This window comes from Haliotis asinina, chromosome 1, assembly GCF_037392515.1.
Source record: "Haliotis asinina isolate JCU_RB_2024 chromosome 1, JCU_Hal_asi_v2, whole genome shotgun sequence".
Taxonomy (NCBI): Eukaryota; Metazoa; Mollusca; class Gastropoda; order Lepetellida; family Haliotidae; genus Haliotis; species Haliotis asinina.
This window is the reverse complement of record NC_090280.1, coordinates 99,450,155-99,475,405: the sequence shown is the minus strand read 5'-3', so window position 1 is coordinate 99,475,405 and position 25,251 is coordinate 99,450,155. Positions and strand designations below refer to the sequence as shown.

The 25,251-nt window shown below is 40.7% G+C and overlaps 2 protein-coding genes across 2 annotated transcripts; both read right to left on the bottom strand.

The window, feature by feature from the left end:
• Positions 1–1,157: 1,157 nt before the first annotated feature.
• LOC137285017 (nmrA-like family domain-containing protein 1) lies at positions 1,158–6,609 on the bottom strand. Its single transcript, XM_067817143.1, has 5 exons — positions 6,424–6,609; positions 4,904–5,031; positions 2,662–2,902; positions 2,035–2,225; positions 1,158–1,480 (listed from the first exon to the last, which is right to left on the bottom strand). The coding sequence occupies exons 1-5, from the start codon at positions 6,572–6,574 to the stop codon at positions 1,289–1,291; spliced, it is 903 nt and encodes a 300-aa protein (XP_067673244.1). The 5' UTR covers positions 6,575–6,609; the 3' UTR covers positions 1,158–1,288.
• A 7,657-nt stretch (positions 6,610–14,266) lies between these two features.
• Positions 14,267–22,581, bottom strand: LOC137285010 (nmrA-like family domain-containing protein 1). Its single transcript, XM_067817129.1, has 5 exons — positions 22,431–22,581; positions 21,042–21,169; positions 16,862–17,102; positions 15,961–16,151; positions 14,267–15,312 (listed from the first exon to the last, which is right to left on the bottom strand). Exons 1-5 carry the CDS (start codon positions 22,579–22,581, stop codon positions 15,121–15,123), a joined length of 903 nt encoding a protein of 300 aa, XP_067673230.1. The 3' UTR covers positions 14,267–15,120.
• Positions 22,582–25,251: the final 2,670 nt, after the last annotated feature.

The window sequence follows — 25,251 nt, the reverse complement described above, 5'->3', positions numbered from 1 at the left end:
CGAGCACACAAATGGACATACATCTGTTGAACTTGGGCTCCTTTCACGAAGCAACCTTTGTTAAGGTTAACCTTAACTCCCATTCTTTAACACTGCACTAATTTTTGTGAAAGAAGGTTCTTCAATAACCCATGCCTGTCGTAAGAGGTGACTGACGCTACGTGGAGTTTTAGGCTCGCTGACCTAGTTGACATGCCATCGTATCACAACTGCGTTGATCAGTATTCATGCTTTTGACCAGTGGATTGTCTGGTCCAGACTCCATTATTTACAGACTGCCGCCATATAGTTGGAATATTGCAGTGTGCGCCGTCAAGCAAGCAACCAACCAGTACAGGTGAGTGTAAAATACAACGTTCTTTATTTTCTGCCATTCATCATTAAGTGACACTCTTTTCTGTATCGACACGACTGTATTTAATCGTGGAAAAATGTGTAAAAATGGCCCGGGTTATATTTCTCACATTGAGTACATCTGAATGCCATTTCTGGTGTTCCCCCGCTGTGATATTGCTGGAATATTGCTCAAAGCGGCGTGAAACTAACCTCATTCACCCATGAAGTCACGCTTCGGTATCACGCCTCTCTCAGAAACCAGAACGCTGTATGTAAGTTCGCCAACGATTAGCAATGTGCCTTTTGTAAAAGGATACTTTATTGTGTAAAGAATGGTGAGGTCAATAATCAAGTTTGTCTCGAGTTTTAAACTGAATTATGGATATGTTCATGAAGACAATCCTGAGTCTGATAGTCTAGCCATGTAGACGATGACGTTGCGCTGCTAAAGTTGCTGCCCGTAGATGGGTGTTCTTGTCGCTGAAAGGTGACACCTGTATTGGCATTGTTCCCTATATATACTACTTTCCAAGGAAAATGTCGCTATTTTCCATCCAGGTCAGATTTTGACTCTGTTATCGCCGCATTAGTTCCATCCTTTTGTGATCATATATGGCAACATACGGTGGAGTGACTTCCACTCTCTTGACTCATAACTGTGACGGGGTCAAGATTTACTTACATCATTGATGCATAACTGCATCATTGGAGGGAGTATCGTACTTTCCGGTATTTCATCAATTTAAAATGATGTGCTCACCTTGAAGCACGCACCCAGAAATGTTGAAGCAAAATGTCGGAGACAAACTTCAAACACGACATTGGAGATAGAGAAGACTTTAATTATCAGTGCATTAAAGTAAAACTTAAGAAGAAAGATAACAATTATAGTGAGCCATTATGCATCGCCATCAGCCTTGTGAACGTAGGGGTTCAGAGCGTATGTCCGTCATTACTTGTTCATTGCGGCGAGCAGTGCCTCTTTATTGCGCCCCAGCCATTGTCTAAAGGTAGACAACTCTGGATTCAACTTCCGGGTAAGCTCCACGTCTCTTTTGTTGGGGTGAGATTGGTTGAACTTAAACAGGGCACAGTACATATCGATCCCGCGGACATTCCGTTTGCAAAATTCGGAGAGGAGTACCTGGCAATGAAAAATTACATTTCTTCAATATTAGGATCTGCATCACTCATTACGTTTACTACATGTGGTCCCACCCTAGACAAGTGCTTTCCTTGTCTCTGTTCGCTCCGCAGAAAATGGGTACCCGGTTGGATAAGTCATGTGACCTAGCGACTCACTGGCTGCTTGGGTAATCCGGGGTAATTATATCTGCGCTTTGAGTAAACACTAGTGTGTGGTATTAGTGAATACACGGGACATCTGTGTTGCGGTGACGTGTGTCTATTTGTGTCAGCGGTTTAAATGAAGGTTTTACTTGTATTAACGTCTTTTAAGCGCCCATTGATCTGTCGAGTCTAGATTAAATAATTATCTAACAAATGAAATCTAATAAAAGTAAGTGTACATGATAATGGAAAGTTCATGGTCAAGTGACAAAAAGTCAGAGTTGCGTTTCATTTGCTGTTTAGTGTACACGTATTGATAATATTGGTTTAGTAGTTTGTTTTCTGTTTCAATAAGATGCAACATGTCAATATCATTACACACGGATGGATTCCAAAATTGCGCCTTACGTTGCCATTCTTGACCTCGACCCCCAGACATTCCGTCATTTGTTGGGCCATCTCGTCTACCGTGAGTTGTTCGTTGCTCAGTCCGAGAGTTCTTCCTGCGTATTCTGTGGGATCTCCAAAGATGCAGACTATCATAGGACCTACGTCACGGACACACACCAGATGTAGCGGGTGTCCCTCCATTGGTATTTCTGCAACAGGTAATTTCAAAATGGCCAGTTGTCCGCAATAGAAAACCGAATTATGTGTATGGATCCTAATGTGATGGCCTTACGTACGATCTTTCGATAATCTTATACCCTGACCCACATCTTCTCAGAAGCCGTAAACGTCAGACTTGTAGGTAATTTGGTACCTTGTCTACAATATTCTAGATCCTGCTCATTTCACAGGTTCACATTTCAGTTTACACCGGAACCAGTATCCCTGCCATCTTGAAAAAGACGCCACGAGTGATCACTTTTTCTACTTATCCCTACCATCATGGGCAAATCAGGCTTCGTATTCATTTACTCTTAACCGTTCATCTTCCATAAAGATTTTATAACTGCTTCGAGCCTAAATACAAATAATTTGACATTAAATTATATACATGTAAATGGTTTCAGCAAAGTTCGTTATTCATACCGAGATGGTAGGAGCCGTCTTCTTGCTGTTTGGATAGAAAATCCGGAAATACATTTCCCATGTAGAACGCCAGCATGACAATTGTGTAGGGCAGACCACTCGATTGAATGTATTCCTCCACCCGGCCCTTGCCGTCAGAAAAAGGCACAGAGTCGCCGCGGACTCCCTTCACGTTCTCCAGGCCGCTGTACACAAAGTGCTGAATTCCACACTCTTTGGCAGCGTCAACTGCATTCTTACCCTGTAAGCAGTTTGTAACACAGTGTTATTCTATTCTTCGTCTCCTGTTCGTCCTATAGTGTGGCGAAAAATATGACTGTGTGATCGAATACTGTTTCAAATATCTAGATTTGTCAACATCATACGCGTACAAAAATGTTGTCAATGTCTGACCCTCGTTGATCTTTCCCCCAACATAAATGGTGGCGGTGGAGTAGCCTAGAGGTTAAAGCCTTCGCTCGTCACACCGGGTTCGATTGCGTGAGTGAAGCTCATTTCTCGTGCCCTCATCTGTGATATTGTTTGAATATTGTTAAAGCGGCATAAATGGAAAATCACTCACTTCTCCCCCCATGAAAAGCTGGGAGTTAAACCCAACTCACTCACTCACTGACTTGGCTAGTCACGGGTGAATTACTGCCGATGTTACTTAATTTTTTATCTACCTGACTTGAACTACAGTCAGACATCCAGGGTTAAAATTAGGTCAAAATCAAAATACTTGCCAAAAGAGTTAGCTTAAATGATCAGGTGGGGATTTTTGGTGACTAGATTGTTCAAGTGTCCGTAGATAGATACTCGTGATATCAATCACTCTGTTGTTTGTGCTAGACAGGATTATTTTACAGACCGACGTTTTATGGCTGGCATATTGCGGAGTTTAGAGGAACCAAATGTTTTCCTTGTTAAACAAAACACAATGCAATGACATTTAATGCTGTAACGTTAACCTGCAGGCCATGATAAATAAGTGCTGCTGTTGATAATCTTGAAACATTATCGGCCAGTGTCAAATCTTCCTTTCGTCTCTAAAGTTTTGGAAGGTGTGGTAGCACACAGACTGAAAGAACACGTCACTGCCCGATGTTTGGAGCCTTTGCAGTCTTGGTGAGAGTCCAGAGTGACCTCCTTCGAGGACTTGCAGGAATGGTGCTGCAATTATCATGAGAGCCCAGAGAGCCTGCTACCTGTTAGGCGCCCGTCAAAGCTGTAATCTCATCTGACTCCAAGGCGCTTGACTGTGGCGTTCCCCAGGGAAGTGCCTTAGGCCCCTGTTATTCTCAGTTTACACGTGCCTCTAGTAGACATAGCCAGGTATTATAATCTTTCCTTCCACCTTAACGCGGCCGACACACGTATTAAGTCAGTATGCCGCAAGTCAATCTACCACTTACACAACATCTCGCAAATCCGGAGCTACCTTGATGAAAGTACAGCATGTTCATTGATCCATGCGTATATCACGGATGTACTACTGCAGCTGTCTACTCTCTGGCCTGGATCATTCTTCACCAGGAAAGTTCCAACGCGTACTGACTTTTGCTGCTAGACCTGTCTCCAGATCACAGAAATACTCTGACAGACTTTAACACAAAATCAACCTTTTAGTTTTCAAGTGTCTATATAACCTAGTTCCAACGTATGTATCTGACCTGATCACCAGATATCAGCCTAACTGGTTTCGGGATCGATCATTTCAACTGGAAGGACCTACTGTCTGGAATCAACTTCCACTGGAGTCAAGGATAATTGACAACCTGAACATATTTAAAGCTGCAGACACAGTGTGTAACCTTCATTCTAGCGTTGTTCGGAGAGCGCCACAGATCAGTACTTTTGTACTGGAGCTGGCGCAATATAAATGCTTTGATGATTATGATGATGATGAGGATGATGATGATAATCTTGAGCTATATACCTCCATGTCTTTAGAGCACTCATCAGTTGCTACAAGGCTTAAGTCTGAGGCTAATAAGCGATGCTAAACATAAAGTTAATTTCACATGACACTCTCGAGCGCGAGGAAATGTGTGCAGAGTTACTGACGCGTTATAGACGGTTGGGTGGTTGGTTGCAGTCTGTAAATAATCGAGTCGACAACCGAGTAAATCATCAGTCTGAGCATCGATCTACCCACCTGGGATGGTCCCAGGGCACTTATCTGGATAGAACGGACACATCATACACTATATTTCCGAGTATGCTGGTCCTGAAAAAGTGTGTTTGGAAGAATGACACTGACCTCGATGAACTCGCGTTCTTCGTCCATGTCGTCCCAGAAGTTGGTGACGAGGAACACACCATAAGCTCCTCGCATCGCCTCCACAACGCTGGGTTTGTCATCGAGGTTGGCAACGACTACATCGCAACCTAGGATGGAAGAAATATATTACTTTGCTGGTTGGTTAACGCTACAATAAGGAACTATTCAGATATGTGACGGCGATTTGTAAATAATAGTTCAGTGATTAACGTCATGACCGTCGATCTACGCAAGTGGGATACGATGACATGTGTCAACCAAGTCAGCGAGCCAGAATGCCTTATCCCGTTAGTCGCCTCTTATGGCAACCCCCAAATAATAATAATAATCAATTAAAAATAAAAAAGAAATAACAAATTAAGAAGTAAATGAAGAAAACCCCAACAGGTTTTTTCTATTTACAATCAGCTGTTGTCAAAGGGAGGAAATATCATCCAATGAAGTCAAGGATCTAACCCACTCAGCCACCGATGTTATACAATTAAATCTAAAAATTGTTAGCCTGAGAGCGTTCTGACGGGTGGAACCTTACTAAAGGAATTGTATATTACTGCCGTGTTATAATTCTTGAATACTATGATGCAGTGGTTCTGCTGTTGAACCTTGACCAAGAACCACGTAGACAACGATGCTCAAGCCAAGTTGGTCACGTAGACGATGACGACGATTGTGAAACGAGACAGATCACCGTCACAATGTTTTCAAAACGGCACCGATGTTTAACCTGTAGTATAGTTCGATCGAAGGTGGTAAGTAGTAACAAAGCATACAACTTTAAGGATAACAAGTTCTTGTTGAGTGCACGTGACATTTTGGTGTAGATTGTAACATCATAATCGAGCTAAGAGTTATTGGCAGTCCAGAAGTTGGTGAGTGAATGGTGAAACACACCACTTCATGGATAATAAGTTCTTGTTTATTGCTTTGAGTAGCTCTATCTAATAAACAAGCAGTTGTTATCCATAATGTCGTATGCTTCATTATAGCCTGTAGTATGAGAGTCATGGCAGATTCACTGCCAATAGAGCATGGCTCGTTTGTGTTCACCTTTCAACATCAGAACACGACGGAAATACATTTCTGAATGAACATCAGTCTCACGTTGTGCTGACCGGTTTGACTATGGCCTCTGTTCAGAGGACTGGAGACAGCGTCTTCAAAAGACGTTAAAATATGGTACTACTTGTTACCGTGCCTTGAGCTGTGCATGAGGATATGAATTAAGAACTGGTCGTCTTTGAGTCAGTATACAGAGCATATGACCCATGTGAAACTGTAGAATGGTATTTCAGTTCGAAAACTAGCTCTGTGACACTGGTATTAGTCCAAAATACACAGTATACGTAAACGCACGCACCTACGGTATTTGACGCACTGTTGAACGCAACAACATTGAGCTCACCACCTTTATCCCCTCCTTAAATTACAAAACCGGCACTGGTGGCAATATAACCTCGATGTTGGTTGATGGGACTTGTCGTTCACTCTGGCAATTTTACCTTCTTTCTCGAGCTCCTTGGCCTTTTCGCTGTCGCCATGACGGGTGATTGCTCTCACTGCGAACTGGCCATCCTTGACCAGGGCTCTCGCCACAAACCCTCCCTGTCTTCCAGTCGCGCCAAACACCACAACCACTCTAGGAGATGCCATGTTGAGTTATGAACAGAACGAGTGGTAGACCAGAGCTCATTATTTCGCCAGATCACGGCTGATGATAATAACCTTTTCTTGTCAGGAATTGCAAGAAATTAAATATGCAGACGAATGTTCTGCAATGAATACACAATTTTAAATGCAGTGTATGCTAATTTTAGGATTATATGTTTGATTGGCAGTTTGGAAGTTGAATGATGTCGTACTTAACCCTTACATATAGGGTTACCCTTTCTTAGTTAAGCTTCGTGCGGTCGGGTATCCTAGTGCTTAAAGGGAAGTTTGAGAGAATTTCAATAATTTGCTGTGTGAAAGATAAAGTTATCAAAAACATATACCCATATAGTTTCAAGTACAAATTATGAATATTTACGTCTTAATCGCGAAAACAGTTTCTGTTATATCAGCCTCGGCCATTGTGCATACTCCGCTGGAAGTCACGTGACCTTTCCGCTCGTTACGTCAAATGTGACTAGATTCCTCACCACACCCACACTATATTAAAGTGCAATGAAAACATCTCTGTGTGTTTGAACTGTAATACCATCACTTATGTAATTCATCTGTTTAAGCAGATTAATTAGTACTTCATGAATAAAGTTTATCTATCACAATTTGGCAATATAACTGAACCGATAAAACCGATTATTCGACAGTTGTTTATATGACGAACTTAATAAAAGAGAAATGTTATTCAAAGATGTCTCTCTTAGATAAACATTTCTAATGCATTTACCTTGTAAAAGATATTCTTGTATAAATACATTTATTATAATTGTTAGCCACCATTTCAAGCTCTCCGTACGCAACACATATCAGTGCTATGTGCTATGGTAGCTGTATCATAGGCGATTGCCCCCCCCCCCCCCCCCCCCCGCCAATACGAAATAAACACAATCTGACGAACTTACTAGTGTGTGTTCCAGAGTTTTCCTATGTTGACATCAAGTGGTCGAGATGTTAAAATTGTAAGTAATTTGATCCAGGTATAGATTATTTCCTTCACAGTTGAATGTAAAACCAGTCAAATAAGGTCATGTTGGGCTGGTGTGGTAGACAGGCGCACGTTTCTATTCAAAGGTATGTTATAAAGTTTTGGTTTGAAATATTAAGAATGGAATCACACCGCCTTCCTCACCAGTGTTATCTATTCCTATAAAAGCTTGATGAAAATGGTAATCATACATGGGTTTCAGATATCCGCCACATATTTTTCACAACTGGTGTTTCATATGTTTGGATAGAGCAAGATGCATGAAAAATACAAATGTGTAACCGCACTTTTGCATGAAGAATCCGTGATATATATTCCCAGATTTGGCATGGCTCTCTTCGTACATCCACAATTTCAAGGAATTACTCGACTTAAGAATTACAGCCTGAAATAAAACCTTACAGTACTAAGTGATAACACATTGATTCGTGCATTCTGTAAATTACGTATTGCATTAGGTTAATGTTAATTTATTGAGAACATTGTACTAATGAAAACATTCCTGTATGCACTATGTATGTATGTTGTAATGATCTAGGAGTTCTCGAAGATGAGTACCATGTATTATTTGTATGTGAAAGGTATGCGCATCTCGGAACAAAATAATTACATAGTATCAGTTTCAAAAGTCTGTTCTCGGTACATAAAATACCCAAACCATACTTCTGTTGCTGTTTTCATGAAACACGTGTTTTCCTTTTCTTGAAGATGTACATATGTTCTTCCTGTCACGTGTTATGGCTATGTCGTCACAATCAATTGTACTTTGAGTCACATGGCCAAACTACCGAATAAATAAATTGAATTGAAATGAATCAAATTGGTGCCTCTGTTTCGTGGATTCTTCCTCTTCATCTTCATTAGAACTTTCTGCTGCACGATGTAAAATCAGCTGGTATTTGGTATACAACCAAAGAGGATGCCACCAGCTATAGTCACATTTGACGTCATGCCACACGTGACACCGCCTCTGCACATTAACTGTGGGGTGTTTCCGTAATAAGCGGAAATCCGAGATCGTTTTTCACGTTTTAATTACGATTTTACAAACTTTTTGAGACATTTTGATACGGAAGGCTATCTTTAGGATGCCCTTTTCCATATATCCAAAAAGAGTTTTACGTTAGTATTCTCCTTTATGCGTACGCTCGTCAGCCGAAGACCCAGGTTCGATTCCCGACATGGTTACATGAGTTAAGCTTATTTCTGGTGTCCCTCGTCGTGATAATGCTCAAATAATGCTAAAAGCGGTGTAAACTAAACTCCCTAACTCAATTGCTTACTTAAGCTTCACGGATCAAATTGTAAAGTAAACATGCTTGTCCGTTTTTGGTTTGAGTCCCATCTTAGAGTGAGGCAACAAGTACAAGCTCATCGAGTTCGCCACCTAACCTACTCAGCCACCGGGGCTTCCACAAAAATAAAAGTCCAACAAATATTAGTTTTGATTGCGTTCTTCTGTGTACGTAGGTGACAAGACGAAACTGGTATATATCCTTTAATATTTAATATGAATTATTTATTTTCTGACTCTTTTATGTAAATTATGTGTACAAATATACAGTAATTCCTCTTGTTTGAAACAGGGATGGCGGAGCGTTTGAAATGGACTTCTTAACGTGACCATGTCAAAGTTAAGATGGTTGTTGGTCGTTGGTCCCTCTGTTTTATGATAGTGAGAGCTGTTTGGTAAATACATGTATTTCATTCCTTGATTTCTGGTCTCTGTGAAAAGTGTTCAGAAATGAGAAGTTCTTGGAAAATGTGGTGAACTGACACTACCCCAATACTATGAAAGCAATGATAATTGGCGCTAAATACATCAAAGGACACCGGTAAGGCGACCTGGCGCACCTATTTGTGTGTCCATTTGATTCAAATGTCGGCCTGGGGGGGATGCCCCCGTTGGTTGTCACCTAATAAAGTCAGCGATCAAACCCACTCAGCCACCGATCCTTCAGCTTTAATGGAAAATTTGTTAGCCTAGGAGCGTTGTGACCCGGAGGGGCCTGAAGTACTAGAACCATCACAATAATAAGAATCAGTAAATCCGAATTTGAATTTACCGTTTGTTAGATCTGACAACTTTATGAAAAACATTGTGTAATACTGTCGTATTATAGTTTTTAAGATTCAATGTCTCAGTTGAACCTTGACCACGGACCACGTAGACAACGATGCTGAGCCAAGCAGGTTACGAAGACGATGACGACGACTGTGAAACGAGACCAGAATGTAAAATATGGAAACACAGATGATCGTCACATTGTTTTCAAAACGGCACCGATGTTTAACCTGTAGTATTGTTTGATCGCTTTTCAAAAGGTGGTGAGTCAATAACAAAGCATACAACTTTAAGGATAACAAGCTCTTGTTGAGTGTACGTGACATTTTGGTGTAGATTGTAAAACGTCGCTATCAAGCCAAAAGGTATCGACAGTCCAGAAGTTGGTGAGTCAATAGTGAAACACACCACTTCATGGATAACAAGTTCGTGTTTATTGCATAGAGTAGCTCTATCCAATAAACAAGCAGTTGTTATCTATAAAGTAGTATGCTTCATTATAGCCTGTAGTATGCGAGTCATGGCAGATTCACTACCAATAGAGTATGGTTCGTTTCTGTTCACCTTTCAACATCAGAACACATTTACAACGAATAAATATCAGAACCCGACGGGAATATATTTCTGAATGAACATCAGTCTCACATTGTGCTGACCGGTTTGACCATGACCTCTGTTCAGAAGACTGGAGACAGCTTCTTCAAAAGACGTTAAAATATGGTACTACTTGTTACCGTGCCTTGCGCTGTGCATGAGGATATGAATTAAGAACTGGTCGTCTTTGAGTCAGTATACTGAGCATATGACCCATGTGAAACTGTAGAATGGTATTTCAGTTCGAAACCTAGCTCTGTGACACTGGTATTAGTCCAAAATACACAGTATACAGAGCATATGACCCATGTGAAACTGTAGAATGGTATTTCAGTTCGAAAACTAGCTCTGTGACACTGGTATTAGTCCAAAATACACAGTATACGTAAACGCACGCACCTACGGTATTTGACGCACTGTTGAACGCAACAACATTAGGCTCACCACCTTTATCCCCTCCTTAAATTACAAAACCGGCACTTGTGGCAATATAACCTAGATGTTGGTTGATGGGACTTGTCGTTCACTCTGGCAATTTTACCTTCTTTCTCGAGCTCCTTGGCCTTTTCGCTTTCGCCATGACGGGTGATTGCTCTCACTGCAAACTGGCCATCCTTGACCAGGGCTCTCGCCACAAACCCTCCCTGTCTTCCAGTCGCGCCAAACACCACAACCACTCTAGGAGATGCCATGTTGAGTTATGAACAGAAAGAGTGGTAGACCAGAGCTCATTATTTCGCCAGATCACGGCTGATGATAATAACCGTTTCTTGTCAGGAATTGCAAGAAATTAAATATGCAGACGAATGTTGTGCAATGAATACACACTTTTTAAATGCAGTGTATGCTAATTTTAGGATTATATGTTTGATAGGTATTTTAGAAGTTGAATGATGTCGTACCTTTTCTTTATGTTTGGGATTACCCTTTCTTAGTGTAACGGTTCGGACGACAGGTAGCCTCATGCTTAATGTGTTCGCCTGTCAGCCGAAGACCCAAGTTCCCGACATGGATACATGTATTAAGCTTTTTCTGGTGTCCCCCTCCTTGATATTTGTGAGTCTAATATTGTCAGTCTCCACATCTGCCAATCACTTGCTCATTTCAGTCACGTGGTGACATTGACAACCACAAAGAAGCACGTGCTTTACAATCTGGACAGAACTTGAGGTTCAAGTGGACTGATGATGGTGTAATTCCGTATGAATCTTCTTTCACTTGATGTAACAAAGGCTCTGGATTATTGTGCTTGCCAAGCTATTTATGATGTAAATCATTCAGTTGAATCGTTTACTAATGCCTTACTTAAGGCTACAAAGAAAGGCTGCAACATGTATATTAAATCTAATCAGCCATGGTTTGACCACGTATGCAACTTCCTTAGATTAGAAACCCAAAGACTGCTGAAAATATTTAGAAGGCTTAAATCTGAAATATCCCAACAGACATATGTCGATTGCAGAAACAAATACAATGATACTTTACGGTCTAAGAAATGATGCGTCAATAAAGGACAAATTACGACAGAATATCTGTAACGCTGAAACAGCGCCAGAGCTGGAATGAACAACACAGATATTATTGTATGGTTTTCTTATTTTAAGAACTTGTATCAAGACAAAAGCACTGTGGCTGATCATTCTCAGCCCCATATCAATGAATGTGATTGATGAAATAACATGTACTATATTACTACTGACGAAATATCTGATGCTATTCTTAAATTCAAATCTTCAAAGTCTCATGGTGAAGATAATTTATTGCCTGAGATTTTAAGCATTTAATGTATATTTTGTTACCATATATGGAACTGTTGTTCAGCATTACGTTCGAGTCATCCACTTTTCCAGACAGCTGGAGTACAGCAAGTATTGTACCTTTATTTATGAGGGATGACCGTAATGATCCAAATAACTACAGGGGAACATCCCTTGTGAGTACTTTCAGTAAATTATACACATCTGTACATAACAACAGATTAACATTTTGGGCAAGTCCATGCGAAAATGTTGTAGAAACACAAGCGGGATTTAGGGAAGGTTACTGTACAATTGCTAATTAATATTCTGTTATCCAACGCTGTGTAAGAAAAAAAAGGAAAGTTTCATGCTATTTTTTGTCGATTTGAAAAAGACTTTGATTTTATTAACGATAAGCAATGGAGTATCCTCAAGTATACAGGTGTTCCACCTAAGATGCTTAAAGCCCTAACTTTTATGCATAAATGTGTGAAGGGATGGGTGCGTGATATTTCCCTTTCCCAGTTTTTTAATTGCCCACTGGGCTTACGACAGGGGTGTGTTTTAAGTCCGCTGTTGTTCTCACTTTTTATCAATGAATTAGCTCTGGAAATTGAATCCAAATGTAACCCTGGTATACAGTTTCTTCCCGATATTGTACACAAGTTTCTATTACTTTTTTGCAGACTGTATTTGGTTTACAAAAACGTATAAGTATTTTAGAAGGTTTCTGTAAAAATCATCAATTAACTGTAAACTTGGGGGAAAGCCAAGATTGCGGTATTTTTGGCTGTAAATTTGCAAAATATGAAAAATGGCACTACAGTGACATTCCCTTGGAAACTGTTTCATCTAACAAGTATTTGGTTGTTTCACTAACATGATCTCCCCGTGTGCATAATGCTGCTTTGCAAGCCAAGAATATTGCATATGGTATACTAAAGTCTATGTACGCATTTAGTCCAATTCCTGTAATAAGATGTATTTTTTAAGATATTTGATACCAAAACTTTAGCCCAATTCTTTTATATGGAGCTGAAATATGGGGAGTTGATAAATTCAATGAAGTTGAAGTTGTACATATGTTTTGCTATAAACGGTTCTTAAATGTCAAGCGGTCGCATTCGAACCATGTAGTATGGGGGGAATGTGGCCGTTATACAATATATATATGTATATATGAAAAGGCTGTTAAATATTGGTGTAAAATATGTAAAATGCCCGATTCTTGGTTTGTAAAGAAATGTTAATTTACTCTCTAAATGGTAAAACAAACTAGGCACCAAACACTCGGAATATTCTCTACTTTGTTTGGATTTGGCTTTACGTGGGAACAGCAGCAAAATATACGTAATGTTGGGCAGTTCAAATCATAATTTATTTTAAGACTAAGAGCAAGTTATGAACAAGAATGGCAGTCATCGCTTGTTAATAGTCCTAAATTTTCACTATTCTTGTGTTAAAATCTCATTTAATGTTGCATTTTACGTAAAGGTTTTATCAGTCTCAAAATTCCGATTGGCCCTTGCTAAATTCAGATGTTCTCCACACCGTCTCCATATTCAATATATATTAACCAACGCAGATCGAAAAGATTATGTCCTATATGTAAAGACAACTTGATTGAAAATGAATTTCATTTTATTTTAATTTGTAAACGTTATCAAAATCTGAGATGTTTGTATTTACCACATACGTTCTGTTCACATCACACCATTCATAAGTTTAATATGCTAATGTCAATTGGCGATCTGATATTGTAAAGAGCCTAGCTATTTACATGCACCATGCAATGGAACTTGGAAATTTATTCTTGCGCCAGCAATATCAGATTTCCCTTGTAAATCAGTTTATTGTCTTATGCTCATATGTACGGCTCTGAAATATAGAAATGTAGCCTGTGCCTGTGGCCTCCGCTGCAAAGAAATATAGATTGAGAGGAACACTGGATATTGCTGGCATAATGCTAGAAGATAAAAAATAAAAACCACTCAGTTAGCTGTCCGGGTCACGTAGCAAATTGCACATGCTGGTAGTTTTTGGTTGAATCTTATCGTAAGCGTGTGGCAACAATCACCAGCTCATGAAGTCTGCCATCTAACCTACTCAGCCACCGGGGCTTCCAAAAAATGGACGTCAGGCAACTATTAATTTTGATTACGTACTTTATGTAAGCAGCTGACAAATCTAAATAGGTATATATTTTTTAATATTTAATATGACCATGTATGCTTACAGTGGTTTATTGCTTAAGGCTGCACTCGGCCAAATTTCAGCTATATAAACACTAATCTTATGAACAATCATACTCCATACAGGGCGTTGTTGTACGTTGAGATATTGACAACATTGAAAGTCAGAAGAGTAATCGATAAACGTCCCACAGCCATAGCTTGTGTTCGACGTTGGTTTCACTATCGAAATGACCGTTTGTATTCAAAGTGGTGTTGCAGATGTAAACTTTAGCGATTGGTATGTTGATATCAGCGACCACTGTTGGTTGGTTTGTGCCTCAACTCACCAACATATAATCCTGCTGTGTGACGCCGACCAGGAAAATATGGAGTGTGGATCGTACATTCCTTCTGACTAATCTTCACACAGATACGTGTGATAAAAAGATACTTTACTGTGTCAAAAATGGTGAGGTATTTGATCAAGTTTGTCTCTAGTTTTAAACTGAATTATGGATTTGTTCAAGAATACGACCCTGATACGAGTTTGACGGTCTAGATATATAGACGATGACGTTGCGCTGCTGGTGACGCTGTCGTAGATGATTGTTCTTTTGATGTCCCTTAGTTTCCGAGGAAAATGTCGCTACTTTCCTTCCAGGTCAGATTTTGACTCTGTTATCGCCGCATTCTTTTGTGATCGTATATGCCAACATACGGTGGCGTGTCTTGCACTCTCTTGACTCAAAACTGTGACGGAGGCGCAGATTTACTTACAAATTACGTCATTGGAGGGAGTTTCGTACTTTCCATTATTTCATCAGCACGCACCCCGAAATTGTAGAAGCAAACTTCAAACCCGACGTTGGAGCTAGAGAAGACTTTTTTATCAGTGCATTACAGATATCGATTATAGTGGGCCATTACGCATTGCTATCAGTTTTGAGAACGTAGGGATTTAGAATTTATGTCCGTCATTACTTGTTCATTGCGGCGAGCAGTGCCTCTTTATTGCGCGCCAGCCATTGTCTAAAGGTAGACAACTCTGGATTCAACTTCCGGGTAAGCTCCATGTCTCTTTTGTAGAGGTCAGATTGGATGAACTTAAACAGGGCACAGTACACATCGATCCCGCGGACATTCCGTTTGCAAAATTCGGAGAGGAGTACCTGGCAATGAATAAATACATTTCTTTGTTATTAGTATCTGCTTCAGACATTTCATCTGAGGTTTGTACATATACCGTACATATCCCAAACAGGGATAGGAGTGAGATGCGGATTATAAGACTTCAACTTAACACCCAAAGCCTCAGTGCTAGGTCAAATATTTTAGTTACTAACAGACCAGGAAACGTTTATTACACGTGAACTCGGTTTGGACAAGTGAGTTTGTTGTCTCTTTTGAACAGGTCAATGGATGTTTAACCTGCAGCCCAGAAAAAGAGAATCTTATGTACTCTCGCCACATTCAAGTTCACTCACTTTAAGCGTTCAAAGACTTGAATACAAGTAAGAAAAAACAATTCAACGGCTGACACAATAAGACATACGTCACTACAACTCCGATGTCCCGTGTATTCACTGGTGATTGAATGACATACTGAACGCAATCTCTAATGAATGAAATCTCATAAAAGTAAGCGTACATGTTAATGGAAAGTTCATGGTCAAGTGACAAATAGTCAGAGTTGCGTTTCATTTGCTGTTCAGTGTACACGTATTGATGATATTGGTTTAGTAGTTTGTTTTCTGTTTCAATAAGATGCAACAAGTTAATATCATTGCACACGGATGGATTCCAAAATTGCGCCTTACGTTGCCATTCTTGACCTCGACCCCCAGACATTCCGTCATTTGTTGGGCCATCTCGTCTACCGTGAGCTGCTCGTTGCTTAGTCCGAGAGTTCTTCCTGCGTATTCTGTGGGATCTCCAAAGATGCAGACTATCATAGGACCTACGTCACGGACACACACCAGATGTAGCGGGTGTCCCTCCATTGGTATTTCTGCAACAGGTAATTTCAAAATGGCCAGTTGTACGCAATAGAAAACCCAATTGTGTGTACGGATCCTAATGTGATGGCTTTACGTACGATCTCTCGAAAATCTTATACCCTGACCCACATCTTCTCAGAAGCCGTAAACGTCAGACTTGTAGGTAATTTGGTACCTTGTCTACAATATTCTAGATCCTGCTCATTTCACGGGTGACGTGGGTCCCCTCGTAATGACAGAAACTGGGGTTCCTTTCCCTACACTGTGCCGTAATATTGTTTAGAGCGGTGTAACATTTCGCTGAGACAGGCCAGTGTCTATCCCTGTGTCTGTTTTCATAAATTTGTTTTGAGGGTCTCCTTTGTGTTCCTTTCGGACCGTAAATTCAACAACGTATATGTCATCTGCACAATTGCCACGTTCAGCTCGCTCGGGACAAAATGACATCATGTTCGTGAAGTGACTTTTTGTCATTTGTTCTCCAAGATGACTGTAGATCCGGTTCCGGTACATCATGGCTTACACCGGAACCAGAATCCCCGCCATCTTGAAATAGACGCTACGAGTGATCACTATTCTACGTATCCCGACCATCATTTACTCTTTCACTCACTCTTCACGTTTCATATTGCATAAAGATACTATAACTGCTTCGAGCGTAAATACAAACAATTTGACATTAAGTTATACAAATGGTTTCAGCAGAGTTCCGTATTCATACCGAGATGGTAGGAGCCGTCTTCTTGCCTTTCTGATATAAAATTGTGAAAAAGATTTCCCATGTAGAACGGCAGCCTGACAATGGTGTAAGGCAGACTACATGATTGAATGTATTCCTCCACCCGGCCCTTGCCGTCAGAAAAAGGCACAGAGTAACCGCAGAGTTCCTTCACGTTCTCCAGGCCGCTGTACACAAAGTGCTGAATTCCACACTCTTTGGCAGCGTCTACTGCGTTCTTGCCCTGTAAAGATTTTGTAAAATAGTGTTACTCTACTACTCGGGTATCTCAAATGTATAAGACTCCTGTTCGCTCAAAAGTTAAATTTGGGGCGGTGGGGTAGCCTAGAGGTCAAAGCCTTCGCTCGTCACACTGACGACCCGGGTTCTGTTTCCCACGCAGAATGTGTGAAGCTCATTCTTGTCCCCTCAGCCCTAATATTGTTTAAATATTGTAAAAGCGGTATAAATCGAAAAGCACTCAATTCTCCCGCACAAAAAGATGTGAACAACGGAGTTAAACCCAAGCCACTCACTCACTGACTCGGTAAATCACTGCTTAACTACTGCCGGTGTGACTTAAAAATTTGACTCACTTGGTCTACCCTCAAATACTGGAGGTTAAAAACAAAATACTTGTCGAAAGAGGTAGCTTAGATGATCAGGTGGGGATGACTAGATTGCTCAAGTGCCCGTAGATACTCATGATATCAATCACTGTTGCGCAGTGGAATTGAAAGGTTATGTGTCGAAGTGTGCTACTTGGGGAACGAAACGTGATTTTCTTGGCTATAAATGGATGAAATAATCGAACCAACAAACATGGGGAACTAAACGTGAATCTCTTATAGCGGGGTGAGAAACTTAAGGTGAAACCTTTCAATTCCATTAGCTATGCTATCTATTTATATTCCAAAATTGGTGCTGTTACAGCTAGCTATATGTTACTTCTAATTTGATGAACAATCTGTTTAAAGTCTATTTAACTATCTAGCTACATCCTACCAGGACTAGCTAATGTTACAGGCGAGAAGAACAATCACGTAACTCGGCCAAACTTGTACACAACACTGGCCGATTCGACAGTGTCCCAATTGGTCAAGAGCACGTGGTCTGGCCGCACGTGAAAAGGCATGTTTCTAGGTGACCTGCGACGCATGGTGCGGTTGTGCGATCCGTCCATACGTTTGGTCTCGAGACCAATCACTGTATTGTTTGTGCCAGACTGGTTTATTTTACAGACCGACGTTTTATGGCTGGCATATTGCGGAGTGCGGCGTAACCAAAATATTTTCATTTTTTAACAAAAACACAATACAATGACATTTACTGCTTTAACGTTAACCTGTCGGCCATGATAAATGAACGTGGCTATCGACCATTCCATCAGCTTTCTGAAGGAAATAGTAATTATTACTCGCCCGTGGAAGATACTGCAGTGTAATATTTTTACGGCAATATACTGCACTAGGTTTTTATCCACACAGTGAAACATAACCGAGTACATGAAAAATCATATGTTGCACACGTGTAATAAACCCTAAAACGAATTTCATTGGTCTGTTATCCGACCATGATCCCATTGGAATGTTGACTTACTTTTTTCATTCATAACTTTTTTACTACAAATTTACTACGAATGTTCAGTCTCGCTACTACGAGAACAAACCAATGAAATGCTATCAAATACAAAACGTTAGAAACAAACAATTTTTCACTCACCGTGTTTATTGATATGAGATTTCAAGAAAAGGTAAAAAAAAATCGTCACTGGCGACAAACGGCTAACTAATCAAAGTGCCTGCAAACATTTGATTCAGAAGCTGCAGGACAATGCAGTACAGCACCAACGCAAATCATGCAAGTGTCTGGACATAAAAATGTACAGAGTGTGAACAATTATTCACACCTTTCTGATGCACAACACAGGGAAGTGGGATATCCGTTGTCTTTGACTGGAAATTAGCCTGCTATGCTTCCATGCTCGCTCAGGGCGTCTTCAATCGTTCCGTCCTCTGAAGTTTTCCAAACTGAATCTACATCCCAATGCATATCGTACACAAACACAACCAAAGCCTTGTCTAGTGATGTTGTTCACACTATCTCCGGAGGTCCAATATACGGGGGGACATTAATATTGGCAAGTCTTCTGTGGCAGTGAGAGAGACCTAGCCCGTTACAAAACGCCGCCGTGTTGCTCGCTCTCCTCTCAGTGACTCTTCTGACGACGAATAACTTTCCCATTAACAATGTTTCCAGTTATACAATTCTTACATTTACTTAAGTTGATAAAGATTAAATTTCAATTCAAAATGTGCTCGTATTTTTTGTCTTCGTGTAAGAGTAGCTAGTCAATACATCTATATCGCGGTCTTTACTTAGTAGCATTGCACAGTAAGTTTGCTTCCATAGTGCCGTATCACTGTATTCTTACGCGACCGTGACCTTTACGTCAAGCGACAACAGCTGATTTCGTTTTACGTGGTCTTTGTTGCTTAGAAATAAAAAAAGTTAGATACAAATGGGTATTAAAGAAATTAACATACTCGCGAGTGTGTCATATTGTTTTTACGAAACTCGTGTCAGAAAAATCCCAAATTTCCCGAGTGAGGGAAATATGGATGTTTCTGATACGAGTTTCGGAAAAACAATGCCACACTAGCGAGTGTATTAATCTTTATTACTCGCCCGTTGAAGATACTGCAGTGTAATTTTTTTACGGCAATATTGCACTAGTGTAATACCGCTTGACGTATGGTTATGAAGTCACAATGCTAATGCCGATGTCGCAATTTTACTAGACCTTGATTGAAAGCAGAATCCTCACACTGCAGGAAATTTCGACGCAGTTTCTGTCAGTTTATTAGCAATAAACAGAATACTAAACGTGCTTACGTAAAATACAATTTTCATTAAACTCGTTAAAGATTTGGTATCAGACGAGCGAATTCATTAACTCCTTTAAGAAAAATGGTATTACACGGAAGGTCGTTTAGCTTCCTCTATGTAGCAATTGGACTGCGTTGCAGTGGATTCGTTCATACCTATCGGAAAGAAACCAACGTGTCGTAATCGGTGACCACTCATCGGACATCAAGGCGCTTATCTGTGGAGTTTCGCAGCGACCTGTCTTGGGACACCTGTTTTTCACAGTTTACACCCGCCCTTAGGAGACATAGCCAGGTGTTACAGTCTTTCCTTCCACCTTTACGTGGATGACACACACTTGCATCTAACCTTTAATCCAACTAGTTGCCTGTTATCAACAAAACCATTTGCGCAATTGGGGGCTGCCTACAAGCGATCAAACATTGGATGAAAACACACAGACTGAAGCTGAATGGAGAGAAAACAGGAGTTCTCATCATGACCTCAAAGCGAGTTGCTGAACATCTTCCTCTACCTGACCTCCACACTGACGGTCATATCATCGTTCTGAGGCAAGAAGCCTTGGTGCGATCTTTGACTCTCACTGATCTCTGTATGCTCGTATTAAGTCAGTATGCAGCAAGTCATTCTACCGCTCACAGAACATCTCTCCATTCCGGCGCTACCTTGATGAGAGGACAGCCTGTTCATTGATCCATGCGAGTATTTCATCTCGGCTACTGCAGCTGCCTTCTCTATGGCCTGCCTCAGTCCTCAAAAGGAAAGCTACAAACATACAGGATTCTGTTGCTAAACGTGTCTCCAGATCACAGAAATACTCTGACATAACTCTATCTGACCTGATCACCATATATATCAGCCCAGCCAAAGACTCCGTTCTGAAAATATTGGTTTTTAGATCCAGTTCCAGGTTTGGGGATCTTGAGCAGTATAGCTCCATGTTTAAATACTAGTACACTCGTCTATCGCTATAAAACTTAAGTTTGAGACCAATAAACGACACTAAACATAAACTTAATTTCACATCATTCTCTCGAGCGCGAGGAAATCTGTGCAAAGTGTTAAAGAAGCATTCGTGTCATTACGGTTGATTGGTTTGTTGTTAAACGCCTCACTCAACCAGCTGTATTGCTTCATTCTGTAAGTCTAGACAAGAGAACCTAGTAATCAACAGTCTGAGCAACGATCTACGCTGGGGCGGTCTCGGGGTATTTATCTGGATGGAATGCACACATTATACACTATATATTCAAGTATACTGGTCCTGAAGTGTGTTTGGAAGAATAACACTGACCTCGATAAACTCGCGTTCTTCGTCCATATCCTCCCAGAAGTTGGTGACGAGGAAGACACCATAAGCTCCTCGCATCGCCTCCACAACGCTGGGCTTGTCATCGAGGTCGGCAACGACCACATCGCAACCTACGATGGAAGAAATATATTACTTGGTTGGTTGGTTGGTTAACGCTAGAAACCATAGACTATTCCAACTGTATAAAAGCGATTTGTAAATAATCGAATTTGGAGCAGCCAGTTCAATGATCAACATCATGAGCATCGTTCTACGCTATTGGGATACGATGAAATGTGTCAACCAACGAGCCAGGCTGCCTCTTACAAGTAATCAAGCGCAGATAAACTGCGAAAGAAACTATCACTCTCTCAAGGTTGCGAAATGCCTCGTCATCTAAATAGTGACCCACATGAATGGATTAACGAGATTCCCACTGTTCCTATATATAGCTATCTACTATCTAGCGATTGTACCCAACGATGCTTCCACAAGCAAATGGAAACATTGTTAGAGCATTCTGACCCACCCGAAAGCCTAAAAGTGCTAGAACTTAGAAAGTACTGTATTACTGGTGTAAAAATTGTTCTTCAGTACTAAGATTCAGTGTCTCAGTTGAGCCTTGACCACGGACCACGTAGACAACGATGCTGGGCCAAGCAGGTCACGAAGACGATGACGACGACTGTGAAACGAGACCAGAATGGAAAATCTCGAAACACAGATGATCATCACATTGTTTTCAAAACCAACGCTTGCCTGTAGAATTGTTTGATCGACATTCAAAGGTGGTGAGTCAATAACAAAGCATACAACTTTAAGGATAACAAGCTCTTGTTGAGTGTACGTGACATTTTGGTGTAGATTGTAACATCGTTATCAAGCTAAGCGTTATTGGCAGTCCAGAAGTTGGTGAGTCAGTGGTGAAACACGCCACTTCATGGATAAGAAATTCTTGTTTATTGCATTGAGTAGGTCTATCCAATAAACAAGCAGTTCTTATCCATAAAGTCGTATGCTTCATTATAGCCTGGAGTATGAGAGTCATGGCAGATTCACTACCAATGAAGTATGGTCCGTTTCTGTTCACCTTTCAACATTAGAACACATTGACAAAGAATAAATATCAGAACACGACGGAAATACATTTCTGATTGAACATCAGTCTCACATTGTGCTGACCGGTTTTGACTATGGTCTGTATGGTATGACCATGGTAAACGCGCGCACGCACGCACGCCCACACCTACGATATTTGACGCACTATTGAACGTAACGTTGAGCTCACTCCCTTTATCCCCTCTTTACATTTAATATTACAAAACCGACACTTGTGGCAATATAACCTAGATGTTGGTTGATGGGACTTGTCGTTCACTCTGGCAATTTTACCTTCTTTCTCGAGCTCCTTGGCCTTTTCACTGTCACCATGACGGGTGATTGCTCTCACTGCGAACTGGCCATCCTTGACCAGAGCTCTCGCTACAGACCCTCCCTGTCTTCCAGTCGCGCCAAACACCACAACCACTCTAGGAGATGCCATGTTGAGTTATGAACAGAAAGAGTGGTAGACCAGAGCTCATTATTTCGCCAGATCACGGCTGATGATAATAACCTTTTCACATCACGAATTGCAAGAATTAGATATTCAGACGAATGTTGTGCAATGAATAAACAATTTTTAAATGAAGTGTATGCTATTTTGGGGATTATCTGAATAATTGGCAGTTTGGAAGTTGAATGATGTCGTACTTTATCCTTACATTTAGGATTATCCTTTCTTAGGTAAGCTTCGTGCGGTCGGATAGCCTAGTGGTGAATGCGTTCGCTAGTCAGTCGTAGACCCAGGTTCGATTCCCGACATGGTTACATGAGTTAAGCTTATTTCTGGTGTCCCTCGTCGTGATAATGCTGAAATAATGCTATAAGCGGTGTAAACTAAACTCCCTAACTCACTTGCTTACTTAAGCTTCACGGGTCAAATTGTACAGTAAACATGCCAGTCCGTTTTTGGTTTGAGTCCCAACTTAGAGTGAGGCAACAAGTACAAGCTCACCGAGTTCGCCATCTAACCTACTCAGCCACCGGGGCTTCCACAAAAATTAAAGTCCAACAAATATTAGTTTTGATTGCGTTCTCCTGTGTAAGTAGGTGACAAAACTAAACTGGTATATATATCCGTTAATATTTAATATAAATTATTTATTTTCTAAGTAATCGATAAACGTCTCACAACCATAGCTTGTGTTCGACGTTGGTTTCACTATCGAAATGACCATTTGTATCCAAAGTGGTGTTGCAGGTGTAAACTTTAGCGATTGGTATGTTGGTATCAGCGACCTCTGTTGGTTGGTTTGTGAATCAACTCACCATCAACATATAATCCTGCTATGTTACGTCGACCAGGAAAATATCCAGTGTGGATCGTTCATTCCGTCTTACTCATCTTTAGTGTAAAAAAATACGCACGCACGCACGCACGTATGCACAAACGGACACATATATATAACACATACATATATTTACACACACACACAGACAGACACAGACACAGATACACATACCTGCCTACCTACCTACCTACAGAGAGAGGCGCGCACGCACACGCGCACACATGCATGCATACATACATACATACATACATACATACATACATACATACATACATACATACATACATACATACATACATACATACATACATACATACATACATACATACATACATACATACATACATACATACATACATACATACATACATACATACATACATAGTCACCATCCAGAGTGACACATTTCTCCCAGCATTTCTTGATCTTGATCCGCTTAAACAAACCCCTTTATATCATGGAAAACCTACAGTCTGCCTCTTCAGCGACCTCACTGGTATCTGGACCATAAACAGATTTCATCTCCTCTTGATTCTGTCGGGCAGTGCAACTCTTCATTTGCAAAGTTAAGACTTGGTAACACTGTATAACTTCAACATATGTCATATTTGGGATTTCACTTTCTTAGTAAAGTACAAATTCTAGTACTTTTTTCGGTTGAGTCCCATCCGTGATTCGAACCCGCACCCTCAGAGTCAGGCACGTAATCGCCAGCACACAAAGTCAGCCGCCTAGCCCGCTCAGCCACCGCGACTTCCACAAGGCGGCTGACTTTGTGTGCTGGCGATTAGGTGCCTGACTCTGAGGGTGCGGGTTCGAATCACGGATGGGACTCAACCGAAAAAAGTACTAGAATTTGTACTTTACTAAGAAAGTGAAATCCCAAATATGACATATGTTGCATTTGACCTCTTTCTAAATGGCATCGTGTAATCACTGTATAACTTGTTAAATGGATCGTCACATATACCTCACTAAGTTCTCCGGATTACCACCAATTGTTAAACGAATGTTATATGTTTTTGTGATTTCCACTGAGGCTACTAACTTCGAACATAATTGTACTTGTGTAAACCTGTATATGGGCCGATGGCCTTTGATATAATAAAACTCACTTGACTTGACTTTACTCAATCTTCTGCAAGCATGGGATTACTCGTATTTAGGATCAACTACCAGAGGACTGAAAAAAGTGAAGTAAGCAGTTCCAGCTCCATTCACTAGATAAGGATCACTGATGTCACCTTCTAATCTTCAACTTAATTTCTCAACAACTTAATGGCGCTACTTACAATCCTCCACCCCCACCCCGCCCATACACACCCCACCACCCACACAGCCACCCACCTGAATACGCACCCACCCCCAAACATCATATCCTCAATGGCAACGATCAATCAAAACCTTTGTTGTGATTGCCCTGGACACATGGAACAATTTACACACAATTCGACATTACCACTGCTGGAAGCCATTTACGGTTGAAGTCATAACTGCCATGTCACCGCACGTAGTGGGAGACGCGCTGCCAAACATGGACAGAGTAATAACGACATATAGTCTGGTTCATAATTATTGAGAATTTTTCTTCTTACTTTGAGCTATCCTAACACCTCAACTGATTCACTGATACTTAAAACTAAGTAATGGTATAAGGGAGGTAACTCATCTTGGCCTACTGAGTATAGTACAATTAGAGTTACCTCCCCTGAATTTGTAGCAGACGTCATTTTCCTCAGCACTGTCAACAATGTCTGCTGAAGATAAAAGAAGGTTGATTTTTGAGTTGTGTAATCAAGGAATTGATGATGTAAATACAC